Source organism: Thunnus thynnus, chromosome 4 (genome assembly GCF_963924715.1).
Source record: "Thunnus thynnus chromosome 4, fThuThy2.1, whole genome shotgun sequence".
NCBI classification, from domain to species: domain Eukaryota; kingdom Metazoa; phylum Chordata; class Actinopteri; order Scombriformes; family Scombridae; genus Thunnus; species Thunnus thynnus.
Window position 1 is genome coordinate 21,481,759 of NC_089520.1, and position 14,972 is coordinate 21,496,730.

General features: G+C 37.5%; 2 protein-coding genes across 2 annotated transcripts; both read left to right on the forward strand.

Moving 5' to 3' along the window:
- The first annotated feature begins 1,015 nt into the window (after positions 1–1,015).
- Positions 1,016–6,964, forward strand: rhebl1 (Ras homolog, mTORC1 binding like 1). The gene is made up of 8 exons (XM_067587493.1): positions 1,016–1,453; positions 2,605–2,676; positions 2,789–2,856; positions 3,027–3,109; positions 4,127–4,183; positions 4,286–4,333; positions 5,042–5,123; positions 5,226–6,964. Exons 1-8 carry the CDS (start codon positions 1,402–1,404, stop codon positions 5,316–5,318), a joined length of 555 nt encoding a protein of 184 aa, XP_067443594.1. The 5' UTR covers positions 1,016–1,401; the 3' UTR covers positions 5,319–6,964.
- A 949-nt stretch (positions 6,965–7,913) lies between these two features.
- On the forward strand, positions 7,914–14,832 carry LOC137181645 (5'-AMP-activated protein kinase subunit gamma-1-like). Its single transcript, XM_067587492.1, has 13 exons — positions 7,914–8,052; positions 9,102–9,153; positions 9,252–9,352; positions 9,442–9,523; positions 9,615–9,673; positions 9,876–9,921; positions 10,015–10,069; positions 10,619–10,745; positions 10,940–11,105; positions 11,223–11,260; positions 12,362–12,508; positions 12,907–13,006; positions 13,153–14,832. The coding sequence occupies exons 1-13, from the start codon at positions 8,044–8,046 to the stop codon at positions 13,161–13,163; spliced, it is 993 nt and encodes a 330-aa protein (XP_067443593.1). The 5' UTR covers positions 7,914–8,043; the 3' UTR covers positions 13,164–14,832.
- Positions 14,833–14,972: the final 140 nt, after the last annotated feature.

Sequence of the window (14,972 nt, forward strand, 5' to 3'; positions counted from 1 at the left end):
ACAAATGTCAACTGTATAAGAACTTTGCTTAAAAACTTGCAAAATGATAAGTCAGTCAGGTAATACCTGATCAAAGTATAAGTAAGCAAATATCATCAAGTGCTGGCAGCGTAGTTGCTGGCATTGGAGTGAATGACCAAACATGCTGATGTTACCTCAAACACAGGCTTACCCTCACAAATCTCAGGACAATACAAATGCTAAAAAAGCAAGTGTAATGTAGGTGTGGGCATCAAAGCATTTAGTATTTTAAGTATTACACTATTTTTCACGCACAAGAAGTAAGTGAATGTATTTACTGTTTGCATGTGTACTCTCAGCTTAACCAGCAAACGCTCAAGTCACCGTATATGGGCCTAACGTCCTTACCATCTGAACATTTTTGCTATAGTCATTAAGATGGAAACCCCCTAGATTTGTAAGAAAAAGGCCCAGACAGTCTCGTTGGATTTATTCGACATTTTCCATTCAGTGACACATTTCCCTTCTCTTTGTCTTATAAAGTGATAGCAAAAGAAACCCCATTCCACATATTTACAAGTCATTTTATTTGGGTAGACATATTTGAGTATCCAGTGAGACAAGACAGACAGTGAGAGAGAGAGCGCGACAGAAAGGATTAAGAAAGAGAACTAAAGGACAGACAAGAAAATATAGAAAACTGTAAAGGTAGTAAGCTGTGGCATTGTTGTGTCCCAAACATATTGAGTCTGATGAAGAAACTGGCTTGCGTGCATAAATAAGCATACAACTTTCTGTTTCATTATTTTATAGACAGTCAGATAGGGATACATTGAGTTACTAAACCTCCTCTGTACATGCTCTTTAAATGTAATAGGTCTGAAGACCACAGTCATGTTGTCGGGTTGGGGTTAAACTTTCAGCGGTGATTGTCGCCTGAAAGTCAGTCTGGAAAAGTCCACAGGATGGCTGTCAGAAACATGCTGGGACGCACAAAGAGTGACCTCTGCTGTACAAATTGGCCAGAAAAAAAACGTCCATGTCAGTTCTGACGTATTAGCTGGTTTTACGACGGTGTGCTTACACAATGACAGTTTCCGTCAGTTTGACTTGCGAATCGTAACCGCGTTGAACGAGCGTTTTTCCGTTGCCAATTTCACTTGCGACGACAATTTCGTCATTTCAAACTATCGATCGATATCGATTAATTTGGCAGATACAGAGACTAGACCAGTTTTTTGTGATAAGTACACGCTGTACTTGCTGTAGTTGAACTCTGAAGTTCCAGCTCGAGGCCCAGCGGAGAGCTCGAGCGGCAGCTCCGAAAAGTTTGTTGTTGTCACGTGACGTGAGACGAATGTGGCGATAAAAGTTTGTTTAGATAGTAAAACTAGGTGGCGTACTACATTAATAAAACCTGTCCAACACCGCTTCACCACAATGCCTCAACCAAAATACCGAAAGATTGCTGTGATAGGTTACAGGTCTGTAGGTGAGTAAAGCAGCCGAGCTCGTGCACAGCTAATGTTGGTGTGCTAACCGGCTAACATGCTAACGTCCTGGCTTTGTTTTCCGTGTATCAGGCTGGCTCTAGTAACGATAGCTTGCCGCTGTAAATGTTGATTTCTGTTACACGTGGTTGCTGAGAAATTGGTTATTCAGCCACACGGAACAAAAATCAGCCTTATCTTGTTGTATAGCTGTAGCCATATGTTAGTTGTTGCAACCTGGTGTGCGACAACAAAGTTTCCCCAGCCGGTGAGATCCTGACATGGTGTCAAGTGTTGTGTCTTTCAGTCCTTTAGTCTAGCGTGACAAACATAGCTAGTATTTAAGTATAGTATGTGTATGTTGTAGTATGTAATATATAGTATGTAATGTCCAAAAGGAAAGAGAATTAGCCTTTAACGACATTTACCAACATTAACACCAGTCTTTAATAGTCTAAAACCTCTTTGTATGGCCGATGTGACCCAATAGGATTTAGGTAATATCATGGTAATATAGTTGTCGTTTTTAAACGTTTTGATCATACTTTACCATCACATACTGTATTTAGTTAGCAGCTGTTGCTATAAAATGGGGACACTATAGTATTAAGATAGAGTCACAAATTTTGATAGACATAGATACAAACGGGGTCAAACATTTGATAAATGTGGTAGCAGAAACAGTAGTGTATAGGTCTGTGTGAAGAGCACTAACGCCTGTCAGCCTGTCTTCATTCCTTGGTCTTAGTTGATGCTCTAGCATCAAAAAATCTAGCTAGCAGCAGGTTTTGGTACACCAAAATCACAGCTATTCAGTTCAGTTCAATTCAGACTTTGTTAAGGACACAACTTATGAGGGGTCCATAGCACAATAACAGCTATCTAAATAAAGTATTTAATAAAGTATGATTTCTGACCAGGTCTGGAGGGGTCACAGAATTTGGTGTAACTCTTTTAACTGATAATATAATGTGTTAAATTGTTTTGTCCTGTGTAGTTTTTCATGTGACTGCATAAAACTGTCACCATGGTGATACAGCATTTGTTTGTGTTGTACCTATGTATTGTAATGAAGATGCCTGTTGTCATAAAAATGTTTAATGTTGCATTAAAATGGTAGTCATGTCATGTTATGTACATTTGCCCTGCACAGGAAAGTCATCTCTTACAATACAGTTTGTGGAAGGACAGTTTGTTGACTCCTATGACCCCACCATTGAAAACAGTAAGTGTCATTATAAGATGTTTGTAAGACATTGCAGGTCAAAAAGAAATCTGACAGGATTTTGCTATGTGTTAAGAAATGGTTTTTAAAACTTGTTCATTCCCCTCCCCAGCCTTTAATAAAATGGTCAGCGTTAATGGCCAAGACTTCAATCTTCAGCTGGTTGATACAGCTGGACAAGTAAGTTATTTATCTAACAGTAATCTGATGTCAGAATGACAAATTGCCCAGTGAAAGTATCACTTTTCCTAGAAGCTATGCTCTTCCATGTCTGACTCTGTTCGATAATGTGTCATGTTTTGGTAACAGTCATACCCAATGAAATTATAATACATCTCCTCTGTCTGTAGGATGAGTACTCAATTTTTCCACAATCCCACTCAATGGACATTCATGGCTATGTCCTTGTCTATTCAGTGACTTCCATGAAAAGGTGAGTGGATGATTGTGTTTTCACACCTGTATTAATGTTGGATACACAGTCAAAAGTCTTCTATGAGGTAGCACAGTGTGTTGTAGCATACACACTCAATTATTCAGGGATGTTGATGCTAAATAAATTAACCAAAGTTTGAACAGAGTATCATGTGTACCTACAGTCTATTTTAATCCAATATAGTTGTTCTATAACTAGCACTAGTTTATTATATTCCATTTTTGTTGTGTCAAAGAGGGATTAAATCAACTTTGATCATTTTAAGGTTGTAGTTTTGATGTTTTTAGCTGTATTATAAAGCATTGTATCTAAGGACAAGTTCATGAGTGTGTGCAGCCTAATAGTAACAGAAGGGTTACTTCCACAGCCACAGCTGTATGAGTCATTAAGTACCAACCTCAATGATACAGAGAGGATGTAAAGAAGCAGGGAAACCTTTTATTAAGGCATCAAAACAGGGTTAAAAGACTTGTTTGGGTCAAGGAGGAACATATGAACTGGATTCTTGCAGAATGAAAAAGATATGTATTCTGTATTCATGAATCAGAGTTAATTTAAAATCAATTTCAATTAATTTGGTAATTTCCAATAGGATACATTTACAGTAGTAGAATGATTAGTTGATCAATTAGTCAGTTGACAGAAAAATAGATAATTTTGATATATTAATCTTTTAAGTTATTTTTCAAGTGATAATGCCAAATATTCTTTGGTTCCAGCCTGTCAATGTCATAAGAGATTAATCAAAATAATATTAAGTTGAAGCCATACTCACTTATATTTGATATTTGTTCATATTCAGTCTCTCTTTATCATATATCTGTATCTATTTATCTATCTATCATCTATCTATATATATATGTGTGTGTGTGTGTGTGTGTGTGTGTGTGTGTGTGTGTGTGTGTGTGTGTGTGTGTGTGTGTGTGTGTGTGTATATAAGTTGCCAACATACAAACTAGAGGTACTGCCTACTCTTAAATATTTAAAAGTACTTTGATGTCTGTCTCTGTTTAGTTTTGAAGTTGTTCAGGTTCTACACGACAAGCTGCTAGACATGGTTGGAAAGATTCAGTAAGTTTATTTTGATCTTTTAAAGCTCCACATGTCCACAATTGTATTATTTGTTTTTCCAAGTTAGTTTTTTTTGGTTCAACCATAATATTTTCTTTTTAGGGTTCCAACTGTTCTCGTTGGGAACAAAAAAGATCTCCACATGGAAAGGTAATAAATAAAACAAACACTGATAATACTGTCAGACTTTTTATTTTTAAAATATACATTAACACTTAATATCACTCAACATTGAAAATATTTTTATGGTAAGTTAAGCCTTTCATTGTTTTGGCAGTTAAAGGATAAGTCTGGTAATATTCTCTATTTTCTGTAGTGTTAACAAATCCCATGAAAAGACCAAAACCAACAATGTATTGATCTTATCAAGAAGTACTGCCTGTATAGCCAAAGGCTGATACGTCTTATTCCTCTGTGCCACAGAGCTTCAAACACATCAACATTTTTTTTTTTGAGTTAATCCCTCATACACTGTTCTGCTGCCATAAATACTCAAAAGACCCCAAAAAATACACAATATACTTTTTTTGATTAATGTTTGGTAAAAACTACAGTGCCCAGGTGTTTTAGGAAATATTTAGCCTTTAAAATAAATAACTAATTACCCTTTTTTACAAGATGTTATGGATAAACACCTTGTAGGTCTTGGTCTTTTCATGGACCAAAACAACAGTAACAAAAATATAGAATAACACCAGAATTATGCTTTAAAAGAAAAACACCATACTTGTCCCTCTTTGCCAACCTTTCTGTCACCACCCACTTGAACAAAAAGAATGATCCAAGTCATTCAGTGAGTGTCACATAAAAATAGTTTTCTGTTTTGATTAAGTGACGTTCCCATTTCATTTTTCTCAGGGTTATCAAGCCAGAGGAGGGAAAGAAACTTGCTGATTCCTGGGGTGCTGCTTTCATGGAGTCCTCAGCCAAGGAGAATGAGGTAACAATATGTATCTCTCTGGCTAGCTGCTCATCAGTGCAGTCGACATGATTATTTCTTGACGCAAACTCACACACTGCTGACAATATTCTTGCAATACAGACTGCTGTGGAGGTTTTCAAGCGAATCATATTGGAGATGGAGAAAGCTGATGGGAATGCACCCTCAGAGGAGAAGAAGTGTGCTGTGATGTAGACGTGTACCCAGGACATCAGTAAGCTCGTTTGCTGAAGACAGGAGGCACAACTTCACCAGCTTGCCAATCGTGACCTCACAGACACCAAGACACTGCAGTGGAAATCTGCTGCTCCATTGTGATAACAGATTGATTTACACAGCATGGCACCTGCCCAGACAAGTGATAAACTATTCCACTAATTGTAACCGTATGGAGAAGTTTGAAAGAGAAAGGATTAATCTTTGTTTTAGACAGAGAAGCACATTTATTGAACACTTTCTTTAAATATTGAGATGTAATTTCTGACTGGGCATAGTCTTTATTTTGAGTTCAACCAAATGCTCAGAAAACAAAATAAGATTGCCAAAACACATTGGTCCTAGTTAATTGTATCAAAACTTTCATGAACATATAATAACTAGATGTAAATCTAATGTTGAGACATTATTGGCATATGTCTCATAACTTTGAGTAGTTAATATACAGTGGGGCCTGGTTAATAACCTTTTTTAAAGACTGGTGTATTATTTCAGCAGGTTGTTTTTGACAGTGATGGAGAGTCACAGTTCACATTGCTTTAAATGTGGTGTTAATATGTCACTATTTCTCACAGATGGTGGATTTCCTCAAACACCCTGGAATGAGATTTCACGCAAGAAATTTCACTGTAGTTTCTCAGTTCTTTTCACTGTAATTTTTATCAACTCATCTTCAGGTACCTCTCACCAATGAACTCTTGAGCTGTGTCTTCATGATGGATGAATCTATTTGTACATTCAATGACTCACAATTTAGGCTCTTCTGCTAAGCAGATTAGTCTACTTCCATTGCTTCTACAGTTTTAATTTCTCTGTATTGCCTGTAATAAAGCCGTTATGTTATGGAACCCTCAGAGAAATTTAGTATAGATTAGAAAGGATCTTTGATATTATGTTATGGCCCTTTTATACAATATAAATAGTCTTAGAAATGGGTTTGGTACTATTGGTTATATTTTGAGTGATGCAGGTTTGCGCTCCCCTTCAATACAGAGTATATGCTCAAAAGTGCATTATGATAATGAACATAGTTGAGTTGCAATTTTTTAAAATTGCATTTTAACTGTGTGTAAGAAAATGGCAGAGGGCCACTGAGTTAGCTTTGTAATTTTTGAACTCATGGTTTTGATGTGATGGTTCATGCAGGCTTGAGAAAAAACAAGCCAGGATGTCATGCACTGCATTTAATTCATATTGTGGACCTATGATCACTGTCAGACACTTGAGATCCTTAATGACTTGTTCTTCTTAGCTCTTGTAGCCTTAAAAAAAGACATGATAGACTGTGGATTATTTCACCATAATTCTCATATTATTCCTCTAGTAGGTAATTGTAACATTTTTAGTGCTTTGCTGAGTAAGTAGTTGATTGATGGATGATTTATGACGGTTGAACAGAAGCTGGTGATGCTGTGTCTTGTGCCTTACAGATATTCAAACTCCCTCATCTGCTTCCCGTCATGACTAAAGGTGCTCTTAAAGGGGTTTTTTTTCCTTCTGTTGACTTGATCCCATGGGTGCAGATGGTGTGCACCTGAACACCAATATTCCCATGTTGGTCAATGTTAATTCAGAAATCTTGCTGTAAACAGTTTTGTATATAAATAAATCTGTTACTCATTTGATGTGTTGATTTTGGCTGCATTATTATTTAGGTAGCTAAAAGTTAAAAAGTCCCCCTCCACTCAAAAATTTATTTTGTTTAATGTTACTTCAGATGGACGTCTGAGCTTCACCGTGCAGGATGATGTATACTGTGTGCATAGTTCAACACTGGAAGACTGTTTCCACATTCATCTGCCAAGAGAGTGAAAGTTTCTCTGTGCTCACCGAAAATCTGAGTTTAAGGCGAGCATGATTTGTGACATCACATCTAGTTTGAAACCAGTCGTGGTCCAATATGCAGCTTAAACAAGTGTGATGTGGAAACTTGAAGCCTCCGGTGCACAAACACTAAGAATGAACTTTACAGTTTAGTAGGAGACATCTTGTTGAAACCTGTATTTTCCTCTTGCCTTCTATTATTATTTTTGATAGTTACAACACCAAGGTAAATTGTCTTGTATGTGCAAACCTACTTGGCAATAAACCAGTTAGATTATGGAGGGAACCTTTAAAAAAAAAAAAAAAAAAGACAAGGTCGCATATACTGTGTGTTACTGCATAGCTCACAGTGGCTGTGCATAGGTTGGTGTACTGCAACAGCTGTTCATTTTTATAACTTAACATGCATATTAAATTGTATGTAGGTATACAGATAAGCAATGTACCAAATGTCATCCACTCTGCTGCCAATCTAAGAGAAGCAGCAGCAGTGTGGAGACCAGAGAGTGTACTGCGGTGACACTTCATGCATTACGGTAAGCGATATTGTTTTCCCCCCTTTAGGACGGCGAAGTCTTGACCCGCCCTACTCTGCCTCTGATTGGCTTACCCTGATATTTTTACCCAACACTAACCAATAACACTCCTTATGCGTAAACCTAACCAACCCAACCAACGAAGGCAACAACAAGTACTAGACAATCAGAGGCAGAGTAGGGCGGGTCATGACTTCGCCATCCTATGAAAATAAAATTGGCGGTATTACGGTAACGACTTTACGCTGATCAGGCTCTAGTTGTAGCGGAAGTACTGTGGTTTTGCAAGATCCTGCCCGTTGTAAACGAACCCGGTTACAGGAAGAGGACACAGCGAATGGAATATGGAGTGTGTAAGTTATCTAACTACATTGACATTATTTTTTTATAGCTCAGTAGCTTTCTATCTAAAGAAGACATTTGCACCTACAGTTACCTGCCGTGACTTTCCGAAGCCCGCTAAGTTTAGCAGCTACGCTAACAGTATATGTGTATCCGCAGTTATAAAATATTGAGTTGAGAATGTAACTGTGTCCAGTTGGAATAAAACGGACACACTGTCATCGCTACTGTTGATGTGCAGTCCGAAAAACGCTAAGTTACTTTACGTAAAACCATAACAATACCGTCAGCGAGGCGTTAGCATTAGCCAACGTCACAGTGTTGACATTAACGAGCCAGTCGAGGTGACTCTTTAATTTCAGCTTCAACTTTTTCATCAGACATTATGTGGCTTAATTTACTGCCTTGTTTTAGAAGTTATTTCACTCTGGTAACGGGGCTGAAACCATAGTAACATTAACAGCACTTGACTAGCATCTCAACTACTCTAACCGGTAATTAACTAGCTAACGTTGGTTAATTGTAACAACGTTTGTGTTCATGTTGAAGAAGCTTTAACGCTGTATTTGTGTAACTACCTTGCATCCCCCAAGTCACGAACAATGAAGCAGTACGTAACCTTATTGTGTGAGTTATACATGCCTGTCCTGGGGTATAATACAGTGGACCTGTTGTTAGTGGGACCTTAATGAACAACACCTTAATAACTCGGTAAACAACATTAATTCACACCTTTTTCTTACAGTTAACTTTACCTAATCCCAACCATCATTATCGTAACCTAGGCTTGACTGTTTACAACCAAAGACTGTAATTTACAGCGTTATACGCAGCTTAACCACAAGTATTTTATCTTATCATAAACATTTTCAGCCTCATGCCTAAAGCCTGATTTGGCGGGACAACCCTGTTGGGGTCAAACATTTACAGTAGCTGTACTGTGAAGATTATTTGGCCATGTTAGGTAGGCTTTTGTATCATAGCAACAGGTGTAACCCTTTCATTTGTTCTGCAGGTTGCTGGAAGGTTGCCTAAACAAATTATGATCTTTATCTTTCAGATTCAAGTAACTCTTGATGATCTTGAAGGCAAAAAGGAGCCAGTCGTAGAGGGTAAGAGACTAGTATGAATCACATTAGACCAAACTGAGAAACCTTAACATTTAAAAGCTGAACAAGTGTCTTCAATAGTCTCTATCTCATCCCCTCAGACCCAGAGCACAATGTGTACACCAGGTTTATGAAGTCCCATCGCTGTTATGACCTCGTACCTACCAGCTCCAAATTGGTTGTGTTTGATACATCACTTCAGGTAAAACAAAAGCTTTGAATCTAAAAAAAAATGGAACCTCTCTCATTAGCTTATTTAGACTGACACAGTTGATATAATTAATTTTACAGGTCAAGAAGGCATTTTTTGCACTTGTTTCCAATGGGGTGAGAGCAGCGCCGCTGTGGGACAGTAAGAAGCAGTGCTTTGTTGGTAAGCGCAGTTTTCAGTTGGCTCCGTTTCACTCTGTGTAAAAGAAAATTAAATAAAGGATTGACTTAATGCTTCTCATTCATCTCCACAGGTATGCTAACCATCACAGACTTTATTAACATCCTTCATCGCTACTACAAATCTCCATTGGTAAGATGGTGGAAATCTTTGAATTGTAAGAGTGTAACTTATTTAATCTCAAACTTGAACAGCGAGGTTGTTTTGTAGGTTTACAACTAATATGATAATTGTGTTATTACTGTCTTTTCCCTTTGCATTAAGAGCTTGTCTCGATTTCTTTCTTAGTCCCTCCTTAAAGAAGTCACCTTTTTCTCTTCTTTTAATCTTTCAGGTTCAGATATATGAGTTGGAAGAGCACAAAATTGAAACATGGAGAGGTGAGAATATTTGCTGAATAAGTCATGTATTTCTCGTCATTTATTCTGGTAATTTAGAAGGTTAAACATTGTTTTTGTTCTTGTTTTTAACAGAGCTGTACCTTCAAGACTCTTTCAAGCCCTTGGTTAGCATATCACCAAATGCAAGGTGAGTTTTTTTTTATTTTTTTTAATGCTTAGTAGTACTTGTAGGCATCTACATTTTGTGATTGTTGGTGTCAAACTTTACTTTTCTAAATACATGGTCATTGCGTGCTGGAGCATACAACAAGGAGGCATCTGATGGTTTAACCTGTGGCACTAACTTTTTAAAGCTGGTCTATTTCTAGCAGATATTGTTCTCTACACCTTATTTTTGTGGTCAGAGTCTCTGCCAATATAGTGGGACATACATAAAACACTACCTGAAAATGAGCTGTGTCTTCAACCAGCTTTTACTCTAATTTTGTGACTGATAAAAACTAATTATTAACTCAATGATTTTATCAATATTTCAGTCCCACACCTTTTGTTGTGTAGTTAAAAGTAAAATGTCTAAAAACCAAAACGCTTCAAGTTATTACATATTACAGACACTAACAGTTAACAAACTAGCATTCGTACTAAGCTAGTTTTCTTTTAATTTAACTGCCTTGTGTCAGAGTATGCTACATCCAAGTAACATGATTGATTTGATCCTCTTTAACTTCTCTGTTAGTTTGTATGATGCAGTATCATCTCTGCTGAAGAACAAGATCCACAGACTGCCTGTAATCGACCCCCTGACAGGAAACACACTCTATATCCTCACGCACAAGAGGATCCTCAAGTTCCTGAAGCTTTTTGTAAGTCTCTTTGGCTTCTCTTCCACATTAAATACTTTAAATTATCAGCCACTTCTTGGTTTGTCTGTTAAATTCCGATAGTAAAACTTTTAGCTACAGTTAATGAAACAGTGTTAACTATTATTGGTTTTCAAGTACATCCAGTCTCCTGCAAGTTCATCTAAGTGTGTACAATCTCTTGTTATTGTTTTCAGATATCAGAGATGCCAAAACCCTCGTTCTTGCGTCAAACCTTAGAGGAACTGAACATAGGAACATTCCAGAACATAGCGGTGGTGCGCACAGACACACCTCTGTACACGGCGCTGGGTATTTTTGTTGAGCAGCGAGTGTCAGCGCTCCCTGTTGTGGACGACAAAGGTGGGTGGGCTGGTTGAAATGTCATCCTTGTTGACTTTGCATGGATGACCAGAACACTTCTTGAATTTTGTGTGCTTATGTACTGATGTGCTCTCTCTCTCTCTCCCTCTCGTGCAGGTCGAGTGGTGGACATTTACTCAAAATTTGATGTCATAGTAAGTTGCAAGCATTCTGTGTGTACTGTTTTTTTGTTTTGTTTTGTTTTTAAACCCTTTTTGCTCATAAACTAAATAGTATAGTCGAGAAAGTAGACACTTTACCTGTATTCTAAGTTAAGAGTATGGTTGTCTTTATATACAGGCAATAATATCAAATGGAAGAAATTTTGATATACTGGTTCTAACTGGTAACTGCCATAAATTCTAAAATAGTGGCCGGTGCCTTTATTTAACTCAGAGGCAGATAGAAAAGGGTTTATATTAGAGACAGCCATTTATTTCTAATTTCCACTGTTTTAATGCAAACTCAAAACTTCCTCCATGTTGAACCGTTGTCTTAATAAATTCAATATAATTTCCACAGCACTAACTCCATCAGTGCAACTATCATGTCAGATATTCTACTTTGCCCCCACCCCAAACACTTTTAAGCTACCATGACTGAAACTCAACACTTTCTCAGGAATGTCACATTAAAAGTTGTGCAGCTTTCCCTTTTATAGGCTTTGGAGGACGTAAAGAAGAAAACATTATTTCTGTCTTTAAAAAAAAGCCACTCAGAGCAGCAGAGTGATGAGTATGACATGGCTCTGTAATTGTTGTACTGATGGAATTAGTGTTGTGGAAATAGACACTATACTAAATTTAACGTGTGAGCTGTTGTAGTGGGCTACAAGTAATTCCACTCCCAACGTTTTTTCACCCAGCCTGTATTTGCTCATGCTGGTCATGCTCCTCTATTATTTCAGACTTGGCTGTCATTTGAACACCATTTTTATATGAGAATTTATGGTATCCCTTTTATATCTGATTGTATGGGGTAATTGTGGAAAGCGTTTCAAATCATGAGCAGGACTTTCGCTTCAATGTAATGAATCACTTCAACTTGTTAAATATTTAATACAGTAAAGAAAAGACATTCCAGTGTGGTTATTTTAATCTATATCTATTAATTTCCGGACATTGAAATTATAAAATGATTTATTTGATGATTTCCTGCATGAATCTCTTGAATATAACTTTAACTTAGTTTTCTTTGAACAGTGTAGTGCAAGCGAAGATGAAACCTTTTTAACCTGAGGCTCTATGTTTATGTAGAACCTGGCAGCAGAGAAGACGTACAACAACCTGGACGTGACTGTGACAAAAGCCCTGCAGCACCGCTCCCAGTACTTTGAAGGAGTGTTGACCTGCAATAGGCACGAGACCCTGGAGGCCATCATCAACAGACTGGTGGAGGCAGAGGTGAGAGTCTGATCAACTAGCGATTCCTGTCATTATGTCCTGTCATCCTGTCATGAAATGGAGGGGCGCTTCAGGCACTACCTGAAAAGCAGCTACAGCTACAAACACCTTTTCTTGAATAATAATTTAATAAATTGATCAAGTCAGAAATGTTTTACAGCAGAATAACTTAATGTGCACATATCTGTCCTTCAGTTTGACATCACTATACTTCAGACGATGCCAAGATCTCTCATGACGTTCTTCCTGTTATATGTCGCTCCTCATCTCTTGAAATAAACCATTCGTACTGCTTATCTCTTGTTATCACTGCTGATATGAGCGTACGCTTACATTGGGATGCATCAATTTCTGCACACATGGGAATAACATTGACGGTCTTCCTTTGTGTTCTTCAGGTGCACAGGCTGGTGGTGGTGGATGAGCAGGAAGTGGTGAAGGGAATCGTCTCCCTTTCAGATATCCTCCAGGCACTAGTGCTTACAGATGGAGATGAGGGTAAGTAAAGTGTCTGAACACATGGTATTTGGAGAAATGGCAGCATAGTAGGAATACAGGAATTGCGCAAGTAGTATTACAAGTAGTGCAAGTCACATATTTTCCTAAATATTCATAGTAAACTAAGTGATGTTTTTTTTCCACAGGCACTGCTTGAGGAAGTATTCAAACAAGGAAAGGCCACAGAGTGTCTAGAGCAGAGCAGAGAAAGAACAGGCATGTGAGAGGGAAATTATGACATAATACTGAAGTATCATCACCCATCTCCATGTAAACATTGTAAACCTATATTCACACTTCTCCCTCTCTGCAAAAATATGAAGTTCACCACATTTCAGCAACTCAGCAATATAAAATTGTAGTAGTACAGGACATATCGGAACTCCTGTAAATCGAGCCAAATTCCACGCTTCCTGAGAGAGCCGAGAAAGTTGCAAAAGCACAAGAAACCTCCGAAGAGGAGCTGCAGTCACTCAGGATGACCAGCATCATTCCACATCTGTGGCTGCCGTGCTGATCAATGTAGAGGACCATCCATTATGACTTTGATCACCAAGGTATTCCAGATAAAATAAATGAATTGTTAGATAAAACAAGTAATCAGTTAGCAGCTGAAAGAAAACTGATTGTAAAACCTGTATTGCCTTTTGTTGGCAACATTTCTTCCATTTGCATCAAGGTAGATCTGGTTCTGGATGCAAATCAGTTTATCTAAGTGTAATTTTAAACACTGTGTAACTTTCTCAGATCAACATTTTGAGTTTGTTGTTGTTCTGGCATGTTAAGACATTCGCCTCAGCCCTGTTCTTTTCTAACATCATACAAGAAGAACAATGTTTTCCAGCTCAGACTTTGAACAACTTCAATTTGCACAACCTTTGTGTGAAGATTGTACAAATTATTTAGTTTAATTTATCATTCAAACACTAGGCAGACCTTGGAGACTGTCGATAGACTGCACCTCGGTTTTTGAAAATGATTTCATTGACGTAAAACAAACAGTCATCAGTAAACATCAGGTCATGATTTAACTAATTTTGCCGAAGTCCGGACTTTTGTTGGTTTCAAATCCTCCTCCAACAATAGCTCTGGATCAATTTAAGGCCAGCTCAGATTAATCCAAAAAATGGTATTTTATGTTCAATTATCATAGTTACCAATGTGGAAAGAATTCAAAGGCTCAGGTTATAATCTGTTGTGTAGCCAGACAGTAAAGCACCAAACTTGGAAGAGCACTTTAGGCTCCTAAAACAACCTCACTGGTAAAGTCCAGATGACCGTTCAGTTGTGCTGTTTGAATGCATAACCTCTACATATTTATGGGTTTTCTGTTTTGCCGTTTTGTTTGTTTATATATAACAATGTATAAAGGATTGTACATCTCACTTTAGAGCGACATTTTTCTGCTTGTTTTGTTACCCACACTTTGAGGTTTTGGCATTATTAGCGTTAAAGGGATTTGCTTATTGCTTCAGTGCTGCGAAATCTCATATTTTTCTTTTGGAAAAGTAGAACTTCATTTGAATACACATTACCAGTCTTTGATATTACTCATTTGCAACAAAACTGGTTTCTGATTATTGGTGTGTTATGTTGACGTCAGTAACGACATGTTTGTGTGTTCATTAGTTTACGTCTTTATCAAAAATCACTAAACACCAGCATTTCCCTTCCATTTTCTTCAGGGGATAAGCAAAGGAACATGTCACACTTCCTGTTTTGGTATACATGAAATGGACAACTGTATGTAAATGCACAGTTTTTGTACTAATCTGCATCAAGATTATAATTTAAAGGATGAGCAATAAAGGTTCTTTGAGAGTTTGTTTTAAGTGGAGTTCATTGTTTAAATGCATGCATCTTGTATATCATATGAAACTTTGTTTAAACATGTAAAGTTATTAAAGCTGCAACCTGTAACTCATTTACATGTTGTCAGCAACAAATGTGTATTTAAAAAGATGAA

Excerpts from the sequence above, each read along its gene's own strand:
- rhebl1 (XM_067587493.1), top strand. The coding sequence starts at position 1,402 with ATGCCTCAACCAAAATACCGAAAGATTGCTGTGATAGGTTACAGGTCT. Across the intron at positions 2,857-3,026 it reads TGGTTGATACAGCTGGACAA|GATGAGTACTCAATTTTTCC; the intron begins GTAAGTTATTTA and ends CTCTGTCTGTAG. Across the intron at positions 5,124-5,225 it reads CCTCAGCCAAGGAGAATGAG|ACTGCTGTGGAGGTTTTCAA; the intron begins GTAACAATATGT and ends CTTGCAATACAG.
- LOC137181645 (XM_067587492.1), top strand. Across the intron at positions 9,524-9,614 it reads TAAGAAGCAGTGCTTTGTTG|GTATGCTAACCATCACAGAC; the intron begins GTAAGCGCAGTT and ends TCATCTCCACAG. Across the intron at positions 9,922-10,014 it reads CAAAATTGAAACATGGAGAG|AGCTGTACCTTCAAGACTCT; the intron begins GTGAGAATATTT and ends TGTTTTTAACAG.